This window comes from Danio rerio, chromosome 15 (assembly GCF_052040795.2).
Source record: "Danio rerio strain M-AB ecotype USA chromosome 15, GRCz13ab, whole genome shotgun sequence".
NCBI lineage: Eukaryota > Metazoa > Chordata > Actinopteri > Cypriniformes > Danionidae > Danio > Danio rerio.
Genome location: NC_141035.1, coordinates 36,555,214 through 36,576,256, shown reverse-complemented (window position 1 = coordinate 36,576,256; position 21,043 = coordinate 36,555,214). Strand labels below are relative to the sequence as shown.

Genomic DNA, 21,043 nt, shown 5'->3' with positions numbered 1-21,043 from the left:
ACGTTGTAGTAAAAGTCTGAATCATCCTTAAGTAAATGGAAATCATGCTTAGCCCTTAGCCTCAATCGTTTGCCATGTGTCAACAGTGTGTGTGTTTATTATGTTGCGGTCACGTGATTGTTCCGTCCAATCAGAGCGGCGGACGTTACGCCGCACACTCAGTTCTGTGTTCCTCTGCATTCCCATTAAATTCACTCATCCGTCTACTAGTTACATAGATATATCCGATTCATTTAGCGAGTCGATTCCTTCGGACAGTTTGTTGAAATGATTCGTTTAATTTATCAAATTGTGGTGTGTAGTGAAATTTACAGGTAAATGTTCTGTTTATTTCAGTTTTCCGAGTTTGGTCTTGTAATTAGCTTGTTTTTTATTGTTGTTGTGCGCCAGTTGAAGTACACAAGTACACAATGTTTTTTAAAAGTTGGCTTTAATGGGACAGTTTGTAAATGTAAATGAAATGAAAACTAAGTACTTTCCCTCAGTGGTTACTTTAATAGGTAATTCATTTTATTCTGAAAATTAGAATAGAATTTCTATATTCTATTTTTATAGAATTTTCTTTATTCTGTTGACCACAAAAGTATTTACTTTAACGAATTAAAGCTCAAAACCTGTAGGTTATTTACATCCATAACGTTAATATGGGACAAAAGTAATGATTACAGCCAAGTGTTCATCTTTCTTCATAATCTGCTTTTGTGTTCAACATAATAAAGCTAAATGGGGTTTAAACAAGTAAAGTGAGATCTTACAAATTAAATGAACCCTTTGATGCACAAGATATAAAATAGATAAATAAACTTCGGGTCACTTTAGACCCATGTAGTGCACCAATGGGTTAAATTCGCGAACAAGCGGTTCTTTTGAATGATTCGATTCTCGAGTAGCCTAAATTAATATAGATATTTCATTTTTGAATGAGCTACATCCCTTTAAAACCTAAAGTCATTCATCCATTATATTGTTTTCTTTAGATTATAATTCACAAACAAGTATACTCGGAATATACATCAATAAAATACGATTTTTTTTTACATTATCCAGGCACGAATCATTTGCGTTTCGGTTCTTACGAATCATTTAAAGAACCGCTTGTTCACGAATCAAACATCTCTCCAGACATAGGGGTCGAGTGTAGTGAGCATGTATTTATTAGCACTTCCCCAGTGTGCACACTGAGCCGGCCGGTTACACACACAGACACAATTAGTGAGTGGTGTCGATGTTTTATCGCTGACTTTCTCCTACATGGTAATACAATGTCGCGAAATGAAGAAAGAAGGACGTGTCGTGTTTGATGTCTGCGCGACTGCAGCCTTGAAAAGAGGAAAGGTAGGTTTGATTCAGAGGATGTAATCGGTGCTGATTTCTGTGCTGCACATTAACGCGGGCTCAAACTTTCAGCTGGTACATGTACAATGATTTGTCCCCCATCACGCTGAATGACGGTCCTGTGTAACGTTAGTTTGCGCGTGAAGAGACTGTTGACGCCAGATGCATGTTAAATTGATGAAGGTTACATCTCTGAAGAAGCTCTTGCTGTTGGCGTTTGAAACTTTACAGAGACACAGATTCATCAGCATGATGATGTACCAATGCTGCGAAAAACATGCATGAGTAAAAAAAAATTAGTATTTCTTGTTACTTAATTGAGATAATAGCAAATGCAATGTACACTGTGCACATAAATGTTGCTCATGTAGTGTTTGCTGAACAAGATACAGCAGCATATTCATAACAACGATAATGTTTTAAATCATGAATTTAAAATCTGTATACTTTGTTTATTATATTATTATAATACTAATTTTGTAAGCATTTAAAATAAATTAGAGCTAACTTCAATGACATCTATCTATCTATCTATCTATCTATCTATCTATCTATCTATCTATCTATCTATCTATCTATCTATCTATCTATCTATCTCAAGCTGCATAGAATTTTTTTTTACCTTACGATATTTTTTTCTCTGCAATATTTATTCCAAAATAAATACAATTTCAACCTGATGACTTAAATAGCTCTATTTGCAAAGCCATTGCTTTAGATCGATTGGTGTGACTTGTTGGGGAGTAAAATATAAATATCTTTTTAAAATGTCATTTATTATATAATGTTGAAGTCAGAATTATTAGAATTATTAAAATTTTGTTTATAATTATATATTATTATTATTTTATGTTGCTTATGTGCAGCTATAACATATAGTGACAACAAATTAATAAACTGATGTACACTGTATTTGTTATTTTTTATTAATTAATCATTTTTGCTCTTGTTATATTTATTATGCAAATGTAAAGACATTATACACACACACACACACACACACACACACACACACACACACACATACATACACACACACACATTTAATATGTCATCTAATTTATTTTAATTGTAAATAATGTTAATACAAAATATTTCTTTATATAAATATTGCATAAATGATTGACAATTATTATTAATATAGTATTGGCTATTTTTTTATTATTGGTGTTCATCAGTTTTAACATTATTAAACAGAATAACCAAAGTAATTTCCCATATTATAGTTTTACCATTTGGTAATAACTTATTGGTTTCACTGTACATACAGAATATTATATTTCATATACTCAATACAACTGCTGCATACTACACTACTATCAACTTAGGAATACGCCATCAGATTTGTCTCAAGGCTTTAACAGAGCTATATTAGTTAAATCTATTGCATCAGTAGTAAAGCACTTGTAAATCTATCAACGGATATATTACTAAACAATGAAACTCTTTATCGCTCTTTCCATGTTTCCATTAGTGCCAAGCCAGACCCGCTGTTTCTCAGTAGGAGAATAGTGGTCTGGCGGGTATTGCTCGTTTCTAAATTTAGAAGCCGCTGTTCAGTATTCTCACTACATCCCGCTTGCAGCTGCTTACATAATGCCTGTCGAGTTGAGCATTTTAATGAATTGAAGGGACAATCGGATGCAATCTGGGCTATGTGAGGTGATGACGGCCTGACGCTCCTCTCCATCCTTCTGTCAGTGGTTGTGATCTGAAAATAGTCTCATAATGAGGGACCCTCGAGTTCTCAATGGAACGGAGCCGAAACTGGGGTCTGAAGGGAGATTGAGGAACTGTAATGCTCTAAATGGTAGGGCTAGGAAAAATTCACAGAAGCAGGGTTTCCACTTTAAGCCAAATATCAAATTCCCTGATTTCAGTGACTAAAGAACGCTGAATTTCCATGACCCGTAACATCATGTCCTTACAATACACAAGATTCCAGCAACATGCAATTTGTCTGTCTGTACGAAATGTGAAACGACATACACTTTTAAATACTAGCCTTCCAATGAAAAGGTAAAGGCTTTTAATCGAACTAATACATTCAGTGCATCTGGAAAGTATTCATAGTGCTTACATTTTTTTCACAGTTTTTATGTTACAGCCTCATTCCAGAATGGATTAAACTCATTTATTTCCTCAATTCTATACTCAAAACCCCATAATGACAATGTAAAAAAAAAAAAAGATTTGTTGAAATTGTTGCATGTATAGAAGTATTCACAGCCTTTGCTCAATACTTTGTTGATGCACATTTGGCAGCAATTAGAGCCTTAAGTCTTTTTGAATATGATGCCACAAGCTTGACACATCTGTCTTTGGGAATTTTTGCCCCTTTTTCTTTGCAGTACCTCTTAAGCTCTATCAGGTTGGATGCGAAGCGACGGTGTCCAGCCATTTTCAGAAAGTTTTCCGGAGATGTTCAATAGTATTTAGGTCTGGGCTCTGTCTGGTCCACTCAGGGACATTCACAGAGTTGTTGTGAAGCCACTCCATTGATATTTTGGTGGTGTGCTTTGGGTCATTGTCCTGCTGACACATTGTCTCCCCAGTCTGAGGTCAAGAGGACTCTAAAACAGGTTTTCATTCAGGATGTCTCTGTACATTGCATTTGTGGTTCCAAACATTTACTACTTATGGATGATGGAGGCCACTGTGCTCATTGGAATTTTCAGAGCAGCAGAATTTTTTCTGTAACCTTCCCCAGCCTTGTGCCTTGAGACAATCTTTTCTCTGAGGTCTACAGACAATTCCTTTGTCTTCATGCTTGGTTTGTGCTTTGTCATGCACTATCAACCCTGGGACCTTATATAGACAGGTGTATGCCTTTTCAAATCATGTCCAATCAACTGAATTTACCACAGGTGAACTCCAGTTAAGCTGCTGAAACATCTCAGGAATGTTCAGTGGAAACAAAATGTAGCTGAGCTCAATTTAGAGCCCTGAATTATTAGCGCCCCTGTTTATTTTTCCACACTATTTCTGTTTAACGGAGAGATTTTTTTCAAACCATCTCTAAACATTAATAGTTTTAATAACCCATTTCTAATAACAGATTTATTTTATCTTTGCCATGATGACTGTACATAATATTTGACTAGATATTTTTCAAGACACTTACAGCTTAAAGTGCCATTTAAAGGCTTAACTAGTATAATTAGGTTAACTAGGCGGTTTAGGGTAATTAGGGAAGTTAGTTCTGTAGACTATCAGAAAAAATATAGCTTAAAAATGTTTAATTTTATTTTATTTTTTTAACTGCTTTTATTGTAGCCGAAATAAAACAAATAAGACTTTTTCCAGATTTTTTTTATTAGATTTTATTATTAATATTTGGGAAATATTTTGAAAAAGTAGAAAAAGACAAGGGGCTAATAATTCTGACTTCAACTGTACATGTGATTTTTAAAAAAAAAAATTTTCAGTTTTTTTTTTTTTTAATTTGCAACAATTAAAAAAAATTTGTTTTAACTTTGTCATTATGGGGTATTGTGTGTAGAATTTTGAAGTAATAAATGGATTAATACATTTTGGAATAAGGCTGTAACATAAAAAATGTGGAAAAAGTGAGGCCCTATGAATACTTTACTGATGCACTGTAAGTGATTGATGTTGTTGGTTTGCACTGTCACAGTTCTGACTTTCATTTTAAATCGGTGTCCTAGGTGAACTATCTGCTGCTGCTTTTCAGTAGTATGTCACGTAAAATAGTATTCAAACTTACATTGGTTGCATTTAACACTGATAAAAAGCACGTTAGAGCTGCGCAATTGTATTGTTTCAGCATTGTTATCGCAATGTGTCCTCAATAGTCACATCTAGGGCAGCACGATATTGGAAAAAATCTACCATTGCGATATTTTGTTCGACCATGATATACATTGCAATATAAATATAATTTCACCAAGTTACTTGTATAGCTCTATTTGGAAAGATTTCATCCATTTGGATTGACTGGGATGACCAAGTCTTTTTCTATGCAGTGCATCTGTTTAAATTATAATAAATTACTAGCAAAAATAATTAAACAATGACTTATGGATTTCTGGGGAGTCTAACAGTATTCAAGTACAAAATTTGAACAATTTAATGTAAAATAACATGGGCGTCGTTGTATAAATACTTAAATAACAATATATTATAATATATTCATGTTTTACTCTTGAATAAATCATATAACCCTGCAATGTGGCTATTGCCAATACACACATTGTGATATTGATGTTCAGTCGATATATTGTTTAGCCCTAGTAACATCGCAGAATGTGCAATGTTGAGTTAGCATTATAGTTGATCAACATTTGAGATTACATGAGATTTGAGGCGTCATTTCAAACTATAACAGAGTCAAACTTTTTTCATTTGTTTGTGTTTTAAAGGCGTTTTTAGAGACCGTAAAGCATTCGGGCACATTAACGTACAACATTTGTGACTTTTTAATGAAGAATAATTTTACTGAATTATTAATACAGTGAAGACTATAGACCGGCATCAGGGCTCAGTGGTTAGCACTGTCATCTCACAGCAAGAAGGTCGCTGGTTCGAGTCCTGACTGGGTCAGTTGGCATTTCTGTGTGGAGTTTGCATGTTCTTCCTGTGTTCGCATGGGTTTCCTCCGGGTGCTCCGGTTTCCCCCACAGCCCTAAAACATGCGCTATAAGTGAATTGGGTAAACTCATAAATACACAAATAAAATTCATAAATTTATAACACCAATCATAAATACACAAATCCAATTCATTTGGGCAAATATTTATGCTTTTTAGTTGTGAAATCACAAATTGTGTTTTGTATTTCTGAAGTGTGTTTTGAATTTACAAGCTGGATTTCGTAAATGTAAGTTGTGCTGGGCAGGTATGAATTTTATTTTGTAAACATTATTTTCCAATCTGTCCAATCTGGCTCCATAATCGATTCTAAGATAGTCCAGAAATTCCATGACCTGTGGGAACCCTGCAGAAATGACTTTTCTTTGAGAGAGGTTTGATATTTTCTGAAGGTGTTTCGGAGCGACACCAGTTGACATCTTTCAGTTAGGTGACATTTCAGGTGGTTGTCCGCTCTCTCTTTATTTGATGCTGTGCTTGTGCTGGCGACCTTTATATATTGCCTGCTTGTTGACAAGTCTGTCAAGGCCAGAGAGCCAGCGCAAGTCTAAAACGACTGCTCTGAAAACAATTACGGTGCAGATATTTGACTGTGGAGAGAGAGTTGCAGTTATTTATTATTGTGTTTCATTTCCAAAAGGGCTTCTTGGTGACCACAAATGAATGATCATTACAGCTGAAGATTTAAGCAGTTTTCTGTAGAAAATATGTTTGGCAAGCATTGCTCACATTGCCACGATGTCAGGGTGTCAGTGGTAACAATATTTTCCCTATGTGGTTGATCTTGATGGTTTCTTGGTTTTGTATTTACTGGCCAGGATCGGTTGTCTGTTTTGGGGTCTCTTATTATTTGTGCAAAAAAAGTGATATTGCGTATGAGTACAAAAAGCCTAAACAACAAAAGCCTAAAATCCTAAAGTGAATTGTCATGAATACTTTTTGTCACGAATACTTTTTGTCTTCAAGATTAACTTATTGTTATTTTTCAAAGTCTAATGAATGAATTTAAAATGAATGTTTGTATGTGTATTCAGGGACATTTTGTCTTATAAATGTTATCTGAAAGACTCTGATATAGGCATGGGCCAGTATAATATTCTGACGGTATGATAACCTTGGATAAAATTACCACGATTTCACGGTATTGTGATTACTACTCTAAAATAAGTCAAGAACTTTTTCCACTTTGAACACAATGGCTGCGTTCGAAATCTTTTATTTTAATACTATTTAGTACGCTAAAAACAGCATGCGGGCTGAGTAGTATGTCCAAATTCATAGAATTCGAAAAGCAGTATGCAAGAAGTACCCGGATGACCTACTACTTCCGGCGAGATTCTGAAGTGCGCATCAAATGAACAATATGTTTAACCATGATGCAAGAGAATTCATGAATGGGAGTAAAGCGACGCAACTGAGGCAGGTATATCTGGCGATGATTACAAATTGGCATCCATAGTACATCCGAGCTCTCTTCATACTACTCGCATTCATTCTGTATATAAGGTAGTTTTCTAACAGTCAAGTAGTAAATTCAAATGTAGTTCCTACTGAGTAGTAGGCTGTTTCGGACGCAGCCAATATATTTTATTTTGAGAAACATTTAAAATATTTTGGACTGGAGTAGTAAACATGTTAGACTATGAATTCCAATGAATCATTGACCTCTGCTGTCTTCGTTAGTTTCAAAAACCCAGATTTTATTATTAATAATAATAATAATTCCTTACATTTTAATAGTGCTTTTTTGGGCACTCAAAGCGCTTTACACGATGGGGTGGAATTTCCTCATCCACCACCAGTGTGCAGCATCCACCTAGACAGCACAACAGCAGCCGTTTTGCGCCAGACTGCACACCACTCACCAGCTGATTGGTGGAGAGGAGACAGAGTGATGATATGCCAATTATGATATGGGGAGGGTTAGGAGGCCTTGACGGACAGAGGCCAGTGGGCAGATTTGGCCAGGATGCCGGGGTTAAACCCCTACTCTTTTTCGAAGGACATCCTGGGATTTTTTTAATGACCACAAAGAGTCGAGACCTCGGTTTAATGACTCATCCGAAGAGCAGTAGAGTCCCCGTCACTATACTGGAGCATTAGGACCCACACAGACCACAGGTTAAGTGCCCCCTGCTGGCCTCACTAACACCACTTCCGGCAGCAACCTAGCTTTCCCATGTGGTGTCCCATCCAGGTACTGACCAGGCGCAGCCCTGCTTAGCTTCAGTGGGACCATGTGAGAGTTGCAGAGAGCTAGCTGCCGGCAAACAATTAAAAATGCATTTTTGAAAATCTTTTCTGCTGAAGATACTATTGTCCTAAAGAACATTAAAGAAAAATCTTACATATACCATAGGAATGGTATAATAAAATTTTTTTGTGGTTTTTAAACCTTCACTTTTCCAAACCGCGGTATACCTCGAAAGCGGTCATCATCCCATGCCTACTCCTATTATACCTCTTATCTCTGCCTCCTGAATCTTACATTCAGCTTCAATTATCATGAAACGAAGTCTTCTATTTTGCCAATTTATTCTACTAAGTTAAACATTTGAATAAAACTTTTTCTTTTTATTTGTTTAAAAAAATATATTTTGTGTCTGTTCCTACATTCTGGTCAACTGTTAGATCTGTTATAAAAAGTATTATAAAATACAAGTCTACACAAACAACTGAGAAAGGGTGTCACTGTTTTGTTGAATTTCTTTTTTATGTCAAGTTTGACATTTTGCATGGAATTGTTTAACCATCAACATCCATAGTATTTGTTTGTTCAAATATGAAAGTCAATGATTACAGGTAACTACAATTATTCAAAATGCACTCACCGTCCACTTTTATAAGCTACACCTGTCCAACTGCTCTTTAACACACATTTCTAATCAGCCAATCACATGGCAGCAACTCCATGAATTTAGGCATGTAGACATGGTCAACACGACCATGTCTGCAGTTTAAACCGAGCATCCGAATGGGGAGAAAGGTGATTTAAGTGACTTTGAACATGGCATGGTTGTTGGTGTATTTTATAAACTGCTGATCTACTGTGATTTTCACGTACAACCATCTCTATGGTTTACAGATAAAGGTCCAAAAAAAATAAATATCCAGTGAGCGGCAGTTCTGTAGACACAAATGCCTTGTTGATGCCAGAGGTCAGAGGAAAATGGCCAGACTGGATTGAGCTGATAGAAATGCAACAGTACACTAAATAAGCACTAGTTACAAACGAGGTATGCAGAACAGCATCTCTGAATGCATGATACGTCGAACCTTGAGGCAGATGGGCTACAGCAGCAGAAGACCACACCGTGTGCCACTCCCGTCAGCTAAGAACAGGAAATTGAGGTTACAATTTGCACAGGCTCACCAAAATTGGACAATAGAAGATTAGAAAAACGTTGTCGCTCTGAGTCTTGATTTCTGCTGCAACTTTCGGATGGTCGGGTCAGAATTTGGCATCAACAACATGAAAGCATGGATCCAACTTGCCTTATATCAACAGTTCAGGCTGGTGGTGGTGGTGTAATGGTTTGGGTATATTTTCTTGGCACATTTTGGGTTCATTACTACCAATTGAGCATCGTGTCAACACCACAGCCTACCTGAGTATTGTTGCTGACCATGTCCATTGGTTTATGACCACAGTGTACTCATCTTCTGGTGGCTATTTCCAGCAGGATAACGCACCATGTCATAAAGCACAAATCATCTCAAACTGGTTTCTTGAACATGACAATGAGTTCACTGTACTCAAATGGCCTCAACAGTCACCAGATCTCAATCCAATAGAGCACTTTTAGGATGTGGTGGAACTGGAGATTCACATCATGGATGTGCAGCCGACAAATCTGCAGCAACTGCATGATGCTATTATGTCAATATGGAGCAAAATCTCTGAGGAATAATTCCAGTACCTTGTGGAATATATGCCATGAAGGATTAAGGCAGTTCTGAAGGCAAAAGGGGGTCCGGTGCTAGTAAGGTGTACCTAATAAAGTGGCTGGTTAGTGCATATTTTGTGTTTTACAGAAAAAAAGAATTGCATGCTTAGAACCTCTTTAGAGTGAGTAAATAGTGAAATCATTTTTAGTTTTGGGTGAACCATCCCTTTAAAATTTACTTATGTCAGAGGTTCAGTGGTAAAGATTCTACCGAAAATAACTATTTTCTTTCTTGGCAGCTTTATATTTAAATTGCGCTTCGGTTTTAATCTTTTCATTTTTGACCAGCGAATCAAACGCCTGCTGTCAAGTGGAACACATACAGTATGACCGTCCCACATGCTTTTGTGTTTTTCTCTTACGGCTCATCTGTGATTTCAGCTGTGGATTTTTCCCTTCAGGGCAGCATGTGATTCAGCTGATGAGCCTTTCTGCTTTTTGTTTCATAACAGAGCAAACCGTTGAGGCGTTACAAAATAACAAGATAATCTTCTTTTCATTTAAATATCCCAAAAGGTCAATTGCTTATTCACAATAGCTTTGTTATAAAACCCCCCACCCCCTCCCAAAAAAAGACACCCTTTGTGGATTTCTGGTCATTTGTGCAGTAAAGAGGATAAAAGCATTCGTGCCTCAACCCTTCCGCTGACCAACATAAAGGTTTGATTGATTTTTCCAGCCAGACCACAAGATTATTGACTCCGCTTTGTCGTTTGAGCAGATCAGCATCGAATGTGGATTTGCTTGGAAATGTTCTCTTATCGATCCACGACTTCACTTCTCAACTCGCAACCAACTCAAGCAGCTCAAAGGCAATCAGTTTTGTTTTTCAGCTAAATGCTTTTTATTTACATTGGACTGATATCATAAGTCACGCCAACCTGATTTCACCAAGTAGGACACGTTCCTGGATTAAAACCCTGCTCAAACTGTGAGATTTCAGCCACAATTTTGTCATGCGAGACAAATTTGAGAAATCCTAAAAGATTCCTGAAATCCTAGGCTACAACCGGTGATCTTTAATCGTTAGCTTGACATATTCACAGACAGCCGTCCAAAGATCTTAGACACTTTCCTGCAGTGTGACAACAGCTGCGACGAACGTTAATCCAAGAACCAATAGGAAGCACCCAATCTGATGACTCAATCAAAGCAACTATTCAAATGACCATGGGAAAATGTGAAAACTGTTTTAATATATAATAAATATAATATATTCTTCTTAAATGTCTGGGTAAAAAAACTTAAAATATACGGTCTTTAAAAGGAAAAGAAACATTTATTTTGAGAAACATTTAAAATATTTTGGAACAGTAAACATGTCAGGCTAAATGAATTATTGACGTCTGCTGTCTACATTAGTTTCAAAAACACAGATTTTTTTTACAATTTAAAATGGCATCTTTGGATCTCTTTTTCTGTTGGAAATGCTGTTGTCCTAAAAACTAAAATAAATAAATAAATAAAAAATCGTACACATACCCTAGGAACGGTATTGCAGAAAATTTGGACTGTTTTAAAACCTTGACTTTTCCAAACCGCGGTATACATTGAAAGCGGTTTTCGTTCCATGCCTATTTCGCTCATCTTCATTGTCGTTCAGTCTGACAATATGACAGCTGAAATCTTACAGTGTGACATGGGAGCCGAGTTTGTGCAGTCTGACATGATGCAATTGTTTAGGATTTAAAAAAAACAATTGCAGTGTGAGCCGGCCCTGACATCTATGTTGATCCTGGAACAACATTCCACTTAGCCAATCAGAATGAAGGGATACTATTACTGTTTATGTTAAGTTTAGGCTTACGATTTGATTTATGCACTTCTATTGTTATCAAACTATTATTCCCATCTGATTTTGACAATTTACAGGTGTAGTTGGGTTTAGGGGTAGAGAATAGGTATGGATTACATTTTCAAACAAAAGTGATGTTCCAGGATCAACATGGATGTTATGCAGGATCGCATACTGGGAAAAATTATGACGTGCCATACTGTAAGTCACCTACTTAACAGCAAACGAAATAAACGAAAATCAGAAAATTGAGTTTAGTTCCAAGAGTACTATTAGCCCTCCTCTATATTTTTTCCCCCCAATTTTTATTTAATAGATAGATTTTTTTTCAAAACGTTTCTATACATAATAGTCTAAATAACTTATTTCTATTAACAGATTTCTTTTACCATGTTGACAGTAAATAATATTTTACTTGATATTTTTCAAAATACTAGTATTCAGCTTAAAGTGACATTTAAAGACGTAACTAGGTCAATTAGGCAAGTCATTGTATAACAGTGATTTGTTCAGTAGACAATCCAAAAAAAATTTGCTTAAAGGGTTGTCGTGGTTTTCATATTGATATTCCAATAATTCTGTAGACAATAAAGTCTTGAAGCAGACCCATCTCCAGTCTCTCCTCAGGACAATCTCCTATCCCTTAAATTTGCTATACTTTGTATTTTCACAACTGATATCTGGTTCAACAGGCTTCTCCAAGCTCATACTCCTTTTTGATCCCTATTTTAAGCCCTCTTTTCTTATTTGGCTCTTACAATGCACAGATCTAATGTATTCATAACATGGCCGGCCCGTGGCATAGGCAGTATAGGCAAATGCTAAGGGCACTGTACATCCGGGGGGCGCAAGAAATGAGCACGGTTAAGTTTGTTTTGTTTTCGATATTCCTGACACATTCAGTTACAGTTGGCAGTAACTCAAAAACCTCTTACCCTAAAAAGATTTAAGAGTGTTTCCTACAAAAAGACAAAGCTGGTCATGTTTCGCAGCTGTCTTTTTCTCTTTTTTTTTTCGCTCAACATTACGACCACTGCTCCATTTGAGCCCTTGCAATCTACGTTTAGCCGGGAGAGCTCGCGCTGAGCGGACCGTTGGAAAAGTGCTTCTTTTTTCGTTTTTTTTTTTGGGTTTGTTTTTTGCTCCGTCTTGCGTGTTTTATTTTAAACACAACTAATTTTTTTCTTAAAGAGCACAAACAGTTACTAAAGTAGTCGAATGCTTCATTATAGATCTGTGCATTCTTACATTATCACCTCTGTTATCAAATCAGATTAATTTGCTGCTCTTCACTAAATTACTACAGTAACTAATCAATATGCAAATGCAATTAAAAGTGAAATAGATTTTATAGCTTTATTTTCTGTACAGGCCATTGATTTTAATAGGCTAAACCTTTTATTTTATTGTTAATATTTTCTAATGTTTGCTATGTATTCTATCATTTGAAGCTATTTGCTGTCCCATATTTTTTATAACGTTGAAAGATTGCTAATCAATAAATAGCTATAGTGCTATCTGTTGGTTTTAACGTCAGCTAATGTTATGGAAGGCCAAAGATGTTATTGAAAATAGTAATAGTAATGTAACTACCCCCATCATTCCTTGCTCAAGCAAATGTGTAAATATTAGATCTATTCAGCAATAATGTTAATTGTATTGGCATATTTATCTGACGTTTTCCCAGCTTGTAGTAGTCGATCAAAAAGCTATTTAGTTTCTTATGACTATACACTAGCAGTGGAATTTATGCGATGTGACGGGGCGCCACCTGAAATCTTGCCTAGGGTGCCAAATTGGTTAGGGCTGGGCCTGATTCATAATTGGACACTGAAAAAAATTCATTCGCAAACTTTACGACAAAAAATAAAACAGCAGCTGTGGTTGCCAGTGTTTTACCGTTAAAAATAGGGTACAAAATTTTACAGTAAACTACCGTATTTCATTTATTTATAGATGTAATATGTCTTTATTTTGAATTACCAACATCTACACATCTTTTGTTACATTAACACAGCCATATGCAGGTGTTGATGAGAAAGTTACATAATGAACCAATGGTCATCACAGACAACTTTTCCCACAAGCAGAAAAGTGTATCAGGCTATAGAAGGTGCTCAGTGTCATTCACACAGCTACTAAACACCAGTATGGTAACACGCATAAAATTAAAGTTATGAAATAAACATTATTTATAAAAATAAAATGTAACCTTAATCTCTAATGTACATAACTGTTGGGGAAAAAAAATTCCATATTAATGTCAACAAAAAGCATAAAAAGTGATGTGCCATGCAGGGAATTCTGGGAAAGTCAGTTTACGGTTATTTGCCATTAAAGAAACATAGTTAACCAGGTTATGTATTTTTACTGTGTCTTTTTTCAAAGATATACGAGTTTCAACATACTGTATGTTTTATACATTTCATGCTTTTCTGGCTGTATTTACACAGATGCTTCTGCATTGTATCCCCAAGTCTTTTTTCATGCTCTTTTATGAGCACTTGCCTTAACACATCACCTGTTTTTGAAGACAGATTCATATGGCCCTCCGCTCACCCAAATAAATGTGTCTTTACATAGTTTTAGAAAATAAAAATCTTTTTCAGGGGCTAATAATATTGACTTTTAAAATGGTTTAAAAAATGTAAAACTTCTTTCATTTTAGCTGAAATAAAAGAAATAAGACTTTCTCAAAAAATATATTATTGGAAATTCTGTGAAAAACTTCTTGCCCTCTTAAACATCATTTGGAAAATATTTGGTCAATAATTTTGACTTTAACTGTATATGACGGGCAAGGCTTTGAAAGCAGATCAGATGTGGGAAAAGCGCCATCCACTTTGCATTTCAATTATGCTATGCAGACTGCAGTTTTCAATGATAAAAGCCTGGAAATCTCCGACTGTTTCTGCTTCAAAGCTCTGTTTGAGTCGTGCTTGTTGAGGGAGATGTAACGTGTGTGTGTGTGTGTGTGTGTGTGTGTGTGTGTGTATGGAGGTGGGAAATGATAAACAGCCATGTGTTGATGGTGAATTATGTTGCTGTTGTTCTGGACAGCTGGTAACTGATGTGCTGCTGTGAGGAGACGACAGGCAGATCTGTCTGTGAAGAGCAACACTTTACTAAACACTTGTATCTTGAATGTAGGAGAACAAAGAATTAATCAGAGACACTTCAGCTTCAGCTGATTTCACACTCTTGAAAAAATCCTAATCAAGGTTTTGTCCGCATTTTGAATATATTCCTGTTTAGTTCATTTCATTGATTAGACACTTTATTTTATTAAAACTTTTTTTAATTTAAATGACAAATTAGTAATTTTTTATGTGTTATTAAAATGCAAGTGAACCATCATTGAACTGTCTGTCTGTCCGTCCGTCCATCCGTATATACAGAACAACTATATATATACAGTTGAAGTCAGAATTATTAGTGTCCCTTAATTATTAGACCGCTTGTTTATTTTTTCCCCAATTTCTGTTTAATGGAGAGAAGATTTTTTTAACACATTTCTTAACATAATAGTTTTAATAACCCATTTCTAATAACTGATTTATTTTATCTTTGCCATGATGACAGTAAATAATATTTTACTAGATATTTTCTGGACACTTCTATAGCGATCTGCAAGGATTAGATCCATGGTGATGAAATGCATTTATTATTTATTTGTTCAGTTTAATTTTTTTTTCATCAAAAATATTCATTATTATAAATGTATTTATCATTTATTAATTTAATATTTTCATTATATATGTATTATGCATTTATTTATTTTTTTGTTCATTTGATAAATTTATTTTGTCAATACACATTTATTATTATAATTGTATTCATTATTTATTATTGTTCATTTGATTAATTTATTCACTATACATTCTTTATTATAAATGTATTAATTATTCATTATTTTATTCATTATATATTAATTATTATAATCATATTCTTATTTATTAATTTAATTCATTAATTGATTATTTTTTCATTATTAAAATTTATTAAATAATTTATTCATTATATATTTATTATTATAAACAAACTCATTATTTATTAATTTAATTATTTATTTATTTATTATATATTCATCATTATATATACTTGTATATCATATATAATATTATATTATATCATTTTTTCATTATATATTCATTATTAGAAATGTTTTCTCGTAATTATTTTTATTCATTTGATTAATTTATATATTCATTATATATTTATTATTATTATGAAGTGTTTATTATTTCGTTTATTCATTATTTGCTCTTTTAATTAACTAATTCATTCATTATATGTTCAATATTAATGTAGTCATTATTTATTCATTCATTATTTATTCATTTAATTAATTTATTCAAGTATTTATTTATTATATATTCAATATTATAAATGTATTCATTATTTATTCATTCAATTAATTTATTCAGTATTATAAATATATTCAATATATATATTTATTTATTATTTATGTTTTTATTTAAATCCTATACAAATTAGAATCACACTGCTTTATGTACATTTTAAAATTGTTTTTGATCGATAATTGTCATAAAGCAAACAATTTTTAATGCTCTAAAAATAGGCTTGTTTTTTGACACCCTTTCAGTTTTCAAGGTGAAATGCGACATGTCCCTGACAATTTTCATGATATTCACTAAGCTATATTTTTCAAGCTCACATTGCCATTTAGAAACAACCAATCGAAGGGGCATACTGCATTCATTTTTGTTGTTGTGGTTGTTATAAATGGCTGTGGAACGAAGGCATTAAGCTCCGAGTGTCTGATTTGGTGTCTGGCCTCCTCCCTCTCTGTTCCTCTCTCTCTGTCTCTGTCTGGAGAAGTGCTGAAGATGCTCTGTGGGCTTTAATAGAGAGCAGCATGGACGAGGCTGCCAGCCAGCTGGAGAGAGAGCATGTTCACAGCGTGTACGAGAGGATCGCACCCTACTTCAACGACAGCCGCTACAAAGCTTGGCCCAAGGTCAAACAGTTCCTGCTTGAGCAAGAGCCCGGCAGCATCGTGGCTGACATCGGTAAGGCTTCACGTTTTATCTCTAATGAGGATTAACTCTAAAGGATTAGGATCAGTGTGCTTTTTTAATGTTACAATCACACTTTTACTTGTGTAGCTTGTTATGCTTTTAAATGAAGGTTGCATTTTTTTTCTATTGAAAAGAAACTAGAGCTATATAACATCTATCAGCAGAGGATTGCTGTCTTTGTTATTTAAATGTCATTGGTATAAACACTGAAGTCTATGGTAGCAATTAAGTCTCAGTGAATCATCTTTTGGAAGTCACTTGACATTTTGAGTCAAGATTGTGTCAATTTTATTGTTGTGCCTGTAGGTGGAGACTGAAGGTCAGAAAAAAAAGTCTTTAAATGAAACCCATGAAAAATGATTGTCAACATGTAGAGTTTGACCTAGTGTCGTCACGATACTGAAATTTGATACCAATTGGTGGTGAAATTTTTAAAAGCTAATTTAGATGTTTTACCACAGCTCTGCCAGTGAGAGTGGTTGAGCTCAAATACATCAAAAAAAAAAAAAAAAAGCAAATGTGAAGCGTCTTGAAGGGGCGGGACATGTCAGATACTAAAGACTATTTGATTGGTCAAGATTTAATGAGAAACTGATGTATGAGATGATGTAAAAAAAAAAAAAACATTTATCCATTTAGACGGAAGTGACAAACTGCAAGCTTTACATGTGTAAATCAGCTTTCTATCTCTTAAACACAAATGTTGTTACTGTTATGGAGCACACCCAGTGCCGGCGCATCCATAGAGGCGAACTAATGTAAATTAGTTTAGTATTTAATAAGTCTTTACATATTCAATACTACATATTGTTTAATTATTATTAATTTATAAAAGAGATTTTAAGTTATATAATTTACATAATATTATATAATTATACATTTAATTGTTTTAAATCTATTTTTAGTTGTATCATATATACTAAAACTAAATAATATTGTAATACCAGCAGATTCATATTATTATTATTATTAGATAGATAGATAGATAGATAAATAGATAGATAGATAGATAGATAGATAGATAGATAGATAGATAGATAGATAGATAGATAGATAGATAGATAGATAGATAGATAGATAGATAGATAGATAGATAGATAGATAGATGGATGGAAACAGTATGTGCATGTGTGTAATTTAGTTATTAAATTTGTATTTGTCATAAAAAAAAAATCCAAATATATACAATAAATAAATGTGTAGCCAAAAATCTAACATTGTATTAATAAAAATTATTACAAACATCCTAAAATATATTCTGGTTCTAGATCTTTCTAAGTCTTACTTTTAAAATCTAAAACCAATTCTGACATTTACAACGAGCAATAGTAAACATCTTATATTCAGTTCAATTCATTCAAAATTCTGATTCAGAGTTTGACCTAGTGTTGTCACGATATTGGAATTCAAAAGCAATCGTTACTGAAATTTGAAAAACGTCCATTTCCTGCTAACATGTGAGCCCTGTTGAGTGCGGTCTTTAACACCGCTAATTTCATGTGCTCAACAGAAATGACTGTGATTGGCCATGAAGGTCATCAGTTCACCAAACTCACCGCGGTTTACGGAGTGTAACCACAGATAAAGGGACTTTGGAGCATTTTAAAGCCATGAAGATTGGTCTTCATCAGCGGATCACTCGTGTGTCGCATCATAGACAGACCTGCTGATCTTCACGGCTTTAAAATGCTCCAGTGTCTCTGTATCTGTAGTCACATTCAGTAAACCTTCACGGCCAATCACAGTCATTTCTGCTGAGCATGTGATCACAACGGCAAATCAGCGCTGTTTTAGAACGTGCTCAACAGCGCTCAAACGTTAGCGGGAAATAGACGTTTTTAAGATTTCAGTACGGATTGATATCGAATTACAGTATCGTGACAACACTAGGACCATAAGTTTTGAACGTATTTCAGTCAAAGCTTATATACAAGCGTGCATATATACGCATAAGACATACATATTTTACATTTGTATGTATATCATATAATCTATGTATAATAAAATCTACAGTTTGCATCTCCAAGAGATGCATTGTTATTCTCTTTAAATAAACATTAAGGGCGTACTCACTAGGTACAGTTGTCTTGAACCATGCCGAAGCGTGATTGTCCCCCCTCTCCTCTCCCCTGATGGCCTGCACTTGCAATGTATTTTGCCTTCCGAACCTGAGCACACTTACATCATCGATAATGCGTCTGTTTTGTTTAACAAATAGAGAAGCGCTCTCGCTCCACACTGTGAAGATTTTTTTTGTTATATTGTTTTAGTAGTTTGGGATGCAGTGACAGGCAGTCAGATATTTTGCCGAACATTTCCAGCACTTTTGGCACTCATAAATTAGCATAAAAGTCGTCATTCTGCAGGCATTAAGAGGTTTGCTGAAGGTGCAGCGAGGGGTTTGTGTCATTAATAAACAACGACAGTTTGCATTCATTGAAAAGCAAGAATGATTAATAAATCCATAAGAAACAGCCCCTTAAAAGTGATGCCGTATATTCAGTTTTGGCCTCAGGTGTGCTTTGCATCGCACAACAAGCGTGCCACGCCAAAGCCCAACCGGACCGTGCTCTAGCATACCTCTTCCAACCAGGTCAGGCCCACAAAACGAACCAAGCCTGGGCCCAATTCGGAGCACTCGCACTTCTCAAACGAACCCTGGAAACACACGTGGACATGGTTCAGATAGCATAGTGTGAGTGCACTCTAAAGCAGGTCGCACACCAGAAGCGCCGCTCGGCGCCGCAACACGGTGCGTACATGACAGTTTAAAGTATCACACACCAGACGCGCACATTCGAATGATATTTAACATGAAACTAATCAGATGGCAGTCTGTGGCGCAGCTGAAAAATTAACTGCGTCCTGAGCCGTCGCCGGGCGCCGCCGACAGCCGCCGACTTGCGGCACCGGTGTGTGTATCCTGATAGAAACCTATGTTTAGAATTCTAAAATACATGGCGCTGCGCGGCGCTTCTGGTGTGCGACCTGCTTTAGTCTGTGTGAACTGGAAGTTTCTGAGATTCTCATTTCAGTATGTTGATGTACTTCAAACTGAAACGTAATATTGAGTAAGGAGCAGGGCTTTCTTTAAGCTGCATTTACACTGCAGATCTTGATGGTCAATTCCAATTTTGTGACTGTATCCCATTTTTTTGATGACCTGCTTACATCATCTTGTAAAAGTGACTCATATCTGATCGTCTGCATTTATACAGCACACGGCAAAGGGGCACTGACCAGGAAAAAAAAGAGTGGGCGCTGACCAACAGCTGACAAATAAAGAGTGCTCTTTTCTTTATTGCCGTATGTAATCTGTTTGTGGCTTTTGACAAGCTGTTTTACTATAGATTATAACATCAAGGTTGTCATTTGTTCAATTCAATTCACCTTTATTTGTGTAGCGCTTATACAATTTAGATTGTGTCAAAGCAGCTTCACATAAAAGATCATGGTATACTGAAAGGTGTCAGATCAATTTTCAGAGTTTAAGTTTAGCTCAGTTTAGTGTCCATTTGTCCGCCTTTTGATATATAGGCTTTTTAAAACCTTTATGCATCTTAATGCAATGTCCATTGAGTGATTTATGCACGTGATGTATGCACTAGTTTTTTATTAGTTTATATTGGTTACGTGGCGGACATTGCGCTCTCTCGCTCTGGTTAACATGCTTAAGTACCTGTGCTACATGACAATAAAATAGCTGTTTAGGTCCTTGTGTATGAGGCCTGAATCTGATTTGAGTAAATCGGAATCCATGTGATTTGTTCCTGCTTACACGTACATGGGCCATATCCAATCTGTGCCACATGGGAGAAAAAAATCGGAATTGAGTCTCTTGAACAGTGCAGTGTAAATGCAGCCTTTGCGCATCTTTATCTCATAGCAAACTGAATGTAAGATGGGCTTGCATGAGTATATTTTTGTATGCTGATTGTTTAAGACAACATTTTAAAATGAATGTAGATACATATGACATATTTACTTATGTATTTTACAAATCTGTTGAATTCGCCATAAATGTAGAAATTGCTGCTGATAATAAATTCTGATTAAACCTCAGTCACACTTTTGCTTGTTAAATGTCTTCTGCTTTCATCTGCAGAGTGCGTTTTAGTTTCTGTTTAGAATTTTGATCTAAGCACGATTTCCATTAAAAAAAATCTATTATTGTGCAGCTCTAAATGAAACCCATTTAGTTCTTATTCTGTTGTTTGAAAAGACTTGCTATTAAATAAAAACCTGTTATTATACTATATGAGACTTTGTCGACACCACTTACCATTGTCTGAAAGGAATTGCAACGATTTCTTT

General features: G+C 35.2%; 1 protein-coding gene across 4 annotated transcripts in view; it reads left to right on the top strand.

Annotated features, from left to right (window-relative positions):
- Nucleotides 1-1,180: 1,180 nt before the first annotated feature.
- trmt9b (tRNA methyltransferase 9B) overlaps nt 1,181-21,043 on the top strand; it is a 29,035-nt gene continuing 9,172 nt past the window's right edge. For 2 of the 4 annotated variants that reach the window (XM_087282456.1, XM_087282454.1), the window contains exons 1-2: nt 1,181-1,335; nt 16,527-16,720. In XM_087282456.1, coding sequence (XP_087138582.1) covers nt 16,567-16,720 — 154 coding nt within the window. In that variant the 5' untranslated portion in view covers nt 1,181-1,335; nt 16,527-16,566. 4 annotated transcript variants of the gene reach the window in all.